This window comes from Protobothrops mucrosquamatus, unplaced genomic scaffold (assembly GCF_001527695.2).
Source record: "Protobothrops mucrosquamatus isolate PMUCROS unplaced genomic scaffold, P.Mucros_1.0 scaffold1076, whole genome shotgun sequence".
Classification (NCBI taxonomy): domain Eukaryota; kingdom Metazoa; phylum Chordata; class Lepidosauria; order Squamata; family Viperidae; genus Protobothrops; species Protobothrops mucrosquamatus.
Genome location: NW_015387304.1, coordinates 461,033 through 465,774, shown reverse-complemented (window position 1 = coordinate 465,774; position 4,742 = coordinate 461,033). Strand labels below are relative to the sequence as shown.

The following is a 4,742-nucleotide window of genomic DNA, read 5'->3' as shown; positions in this document are numbered from 1 at the left end:
AGACCGCCTTCTGCCACAGATTCCCTCCCACAGACCGGTACGCTCCCACAGAGCGGGCCTCCTCAGGGTGCCGTCGGCCAGGCAGTGTCGGCTGGCGACCCCCAGGGGGAGGGCCTTCTCTGTGGGTGCCCCCACCCTCTGGAACGAGCTACCCCCCGAGATCCGGACGATTCCGGATCTCCTAACCTTCCGCCGCGCCAAGACATGGCTTTTTCAACAAGCGGGACTGACCTAGGGTGAATTTTAAATAGGGAATAATTTTTAAAAATTTTCAAAGATTTTAAATATGACACAGCTATTAATATATTTGCTTTTAATTGGTTTTATAGGGGAAATGTTTTTTTTTTTTGTGTTGTTTTTTAACATGCTGTGAGCCGCCCTGAGTCCCTCTGGGGAGAAGGGCGGCATAGAAGTTTAAATATAAATAAATAAATAAATAGAAAAGTTAACAGCTGTTTATGACTCCGATTTCCACTAGGTTGGTGGACTGCAATTGTGACCAGTTCCAGGTAGCTTGTCCTCTTTTTCACGATTGCTAAATGTACCACTATGTCTTTCTCATTTTATTTACTTATTAAATTTATTGGCTGCCCATTTTATCACAGCGAAACTTTGGGTGGCTTACAATATTAAAAAGATAAAACTATAGAAAATTTATAGACAATATAAATTAAATATTATAAAAATACAAATACTCAGCTCTAACTAAAAGATAGGGAGGGAAGGAGAAAGATAAGCAGGGTGGGAGACGGGATTTATTATTCATCTATCAATCACCCCAATGTAAAACCCCTCCATTGGAGGTCTAAGCCAATTGGCAGAGCCAGGTCTTTAAGCTCTTGTGGAAGATGGGGAGGGTTGGAGCCGACCGCACTCTTGAGTGGCAAGATGTTCCAAAGGGCAGGTGTAATGGTAGAGAAGGCTCTACACTCTGCCAGCCAGAATACTTTGGTCGATGGGACCTACAGCATGCCTCCTCTGCTGCCATGGGTGGGGCATCTTTACTGAAGACTGAACATGAAAAAGCAAATTAACTACTAACCTACTACAACTAATATTTACCATTGGTCGAATGAAGCGCTCGTATTTTGGAGGTTTTCTGGTAAAGCCGTCCCCTACAAAACACACTTTGGTAACCATTCTTTTCCAAGCCTTCTTCTTTCGTTTTCCTGTGCGAATCACTTTGAGCACTTCTGTTTCTCCCTGGGCCCGGACTTTGGGCACAGGAACCTCCCATTTCCCCTAAAAATAAGTAATTTGTAATGTTAGGGAGAAAAAGATGGGAAATGACATATGGGCACACATTGCTTCATTAATTTTGTAACATACTAGTTTGTCTAACACAATAACAGAATGATTGTATCTGCATCACAAGCCACAGAGGAACTGTACAGACAGTGCCCCAACCATTGAGGTTATTGCTAATGGTTTGTTTGATTGTCAACTCTATGTCCCTTTCAGGCTTAGATGTTTAACAGACCTACTTGAAAGAACAGCTCACTGGGACTTAAATCACAGATTGTTCTATTTCCTCCTGGGCTGTAACATATACATTGTGAGCAGAAATACTAAGCTTATAGTCTAGATAGTCCAGCTAAGAACCATATTGAACAGATTGGGGTATCATGAAATGGTGATGTATTTATCTGATTCATTGCATTTACCACATATTTTATTACTGTATTTTCTTTTTATCTATTTTACTTTGGAATTAGAACTTGTACTTTATTTTTATTTTCTTTGATAGGGTTATAATTACTACTACTACAGTTGGATTGCATCAGTGTGGGAAATCTGTAAAATCTGGTTTGATTACACCGCCGACTCTTATTGTTCTTCCTATCAAGAACATTGATATACAGGAAAAGTATATCAAAATAAGCTTTGCAACAGGCAGAGGAGATCTTCCAATACTCAGAGGAGGACATAAAATTCCTCTCATTTATACTGGAGAGTAGAGCAATAGGAATTTATTATTAAATATTGCCCTGCACTTTTGAAAAAGCCAGAAATGGCTATATCTTCCCACAAAGAGGAAAAATACAGAAAATATATAAGTATTTCTTCCCAGCAAAGTGTTTTAAGGCCAATTCTTTGTTTTCTAGCAATTTCCTGTATACCAATTTAATTTCGCTTTATACAAGTAATCAGATATTTTAAAAAGCTATACTTATATTCCAAAGTGGGAGATATAAAAGTACTAAGGAAATTAAAACACTTATGTAGATTTTTGGACAAATCCAGTAACTCCTCATCATATATGCAAACTAATATCCTTAGAACAGAATATTGGAATTAGCATTCAATATTTTGAATAAATACTAGAGTCATTATTTTGAAAATCGGTATTTTAAAGCAACAGTAAATATCCTTGCAAATTATATTAACTTAAGCATCTGTATGACTTACAGCTTTTTCTTTTCGTTTTTGTTTGATCATGTTGGAAAGAACTTTTGCTCGAGACTGGCTCTCCCTATCCAGCAGGTATGCTGGTACAGCGCCTTCTGGGGTCTTGTCATCATTCTTCTGTTTGCTATTTCTCTTTTCATGCATCTTAATACTAGAGGGATAGATACAACAAGGTGCTTTTCAGATGTTTCCAAATTAATTTAGCACTAAATCAGCAACACTGCCCAATGAAAACGTTTAGTAATAGAGATCTTAAATGGATTCCAAAGCTTAAGAGGGAATCATACTACTTATAGACAAAATATGCAACATTAACACCAACTGTAACATGAAGCACTTTTCCTAAAACAAGTGCCTCAAGAAAACTATACTAATGTCATTGTATCTAAAGTCTGACTAATGGATATACACAAAAATAATCAGCATACATTCCAATAAGACTAGATCGCAGCAGTACAATTTATTGTATCAAAGTCCTTAAGTTTATAATAAAAGTTGTCTCACGTCTTTTTCATTTGTATTTTTTCCGCATGGCGCTGTTTATGGTACAGTTTAGCTTTTAATCCGATCATTTTCTTGGCTTTCTTTGACCGCTCATGAGCCTCACGACCTTCTTTCTTCCTTTTCTTCTCATGGTAATCCAAGCGGTAGCCATATCGCTTCCGATGTAACTCTATATATTCGTTTTGTGGCTGTGAATTAGAGAAAAAAATAGAAATTAAACTGTTAAAATTATACCCATCAGTTTTTCAGTGTCTGTATTTATATAAATATTATTTTTGTGGTTTTCATTTCAGCATATTTCTATCTGAAACTGACATATTGCCATACATATTTAGTCTCCAAGTAACTACACATGAATCTATCACTAAGTAACAAATCTAAAAATATAGAAAAGCCACTTAAAAATAAAATATCCTCAGCCCCGCATCCATTTTATTTTCACGGTTTTCACTTTAGCCATTTTAAGCAAACAGCCACAATACTTCAAAGTGAAACTCTAGCAAGAAACATTTGATTAAAAATTTATCAAAAAATCAATTTCTATCAATTTCACTTGATACATGAAAAGGTTTTATGCTATTGCAAGTGTTAATCAGTTTATTAATAGCAGCTGTCTGTATTAGGCTGATGATTCTTAACAAATCTGACTACAGCATGGTTTTGTATCTCATATCTCATATCTTTTTCCATTTTGTAATGCTTTATGCAATTAATGACACAAACTTTAATTTATAAAAGCATACAGTTTCTGCACAAATATGAAACATAGCCCAGGAGAGATACACACACAAAAAGAAAGAATATCTTTCTAGTCAGAAATGTAGAATCTGCGATCTACTAGATCAGGGGTAGGCAACCTCGGCTCTTTTATGACTCATGGACTTCAACTCCCAGAATTCCTGAGTCAGCATAGCTGACTCAGGAATTCTGGGAATTGAAGCCCACGAGTCATAAAAGAGCCGAGGTTACCTACCCCTGTACTAGATGATACTGAACACCTCCCATTATCCTTCACCATACCCCATTACTGGCAGCCGGGGTTGCTGGAAACGGTAGTTCATCAACAGCTGAAAAGTCATTGACTGCCTAGTTCCGCCTTAGTTTCTTTCTGCTCTTGAATTAGCCAGGCAGCAAGTAAGCCACTCGTGCTATAAAAAGGACGTTTGTTGATGTAACATTGAACTACAATCCAATACAAAATGCAAGCCTACTCAGATGCAAATCCTTGGGAGATCCATATAGATCAGCTGCAGCCTCAGCGAGGCGTATAATTAGACTGAAGTCTGAGCTACCAGCCCGATTGTAAACGACGAATAATAAGCGGGGACTCCCGAGTACCGACTTCTCCTCTTTCTCTTTTGTCCTCCACAAGGCAGCTCCCTGGTCCCTTGAAAGCCTCCCCTCCATCCCATTCCGTTCAAGAAGTCCACGGTCGGTCAATCCACTCACCATTGTAACTCGGCGCCCGAAGCCCAAGCAGACCCTTCTTTCGAGCCAGAAAGAAAAAAGGAAGAGCGACAGTCAAACAAGTCCGGGTAATATCCAGTTCCACCTTCGCCCGTTCCGCCGACTAGCGAAGGAGCTCAGGTGTTTGGCGATTCCTCCTCCCTCCCGGACCGTCTGAAGTGTACGGTGAAACGAAAAGATGAATGGCTGAGGGGAAGGGGGAAAAAAAAGCAAAACTAAACAATTGCGCTCAGGCTTTTTCTTTGGATGCTTCCCGGAACGTGTGGAGGGAGCGGAAGAAAAGAAGCAGGCCCGCTGCGAGGGAAGTGATGCCTTCCACGTGGGGAGTAAACCGAAAGCTTCCGGATAAACCCGCTCCGTTT

At 39.2% G+C, this 4,742-nt stretch overlaps 1 protein-coding gene across 1 annotated transcript in view; it reads right to left on the bottom strand.

Annotated features, from left to right (window-relative positions):
- NSA2 (NSA2 ribosome biogenesis factor) overlaps window positions 1–4,420 on the bottom strand; it is a 7,691-nt gene extending 3,271 nt beyond the window's left edge. The window contains exons 1-4 of the mRNA XM_015820141.1: window positions 4,363–4,420; window positions 2,914–3,101; window positions 2,410–2,560; window positions 1,063–1,242 (exon numbers count right to left, since the gene is read on the bottom strand). Of these exons, the coding sequence (XP_015675627.1) occupies window positions 1,063–1,242; window positions 2,410–2,560; window positions 2,914–3,101; window positions 4,363–4,365 (522 nt within the window). The 5' untranslated portion in view covers window positions 4,366–4,420. The remainder of the gene's footprint in view (window positions 1–1,062; window positions 1,243–2,409; window positions 2,561–2,913; window positions 3,102–4,362) is intronic.
- Between the last annotated feature and the right edge of the window lie 322 nt (window positions 4,421–4,742).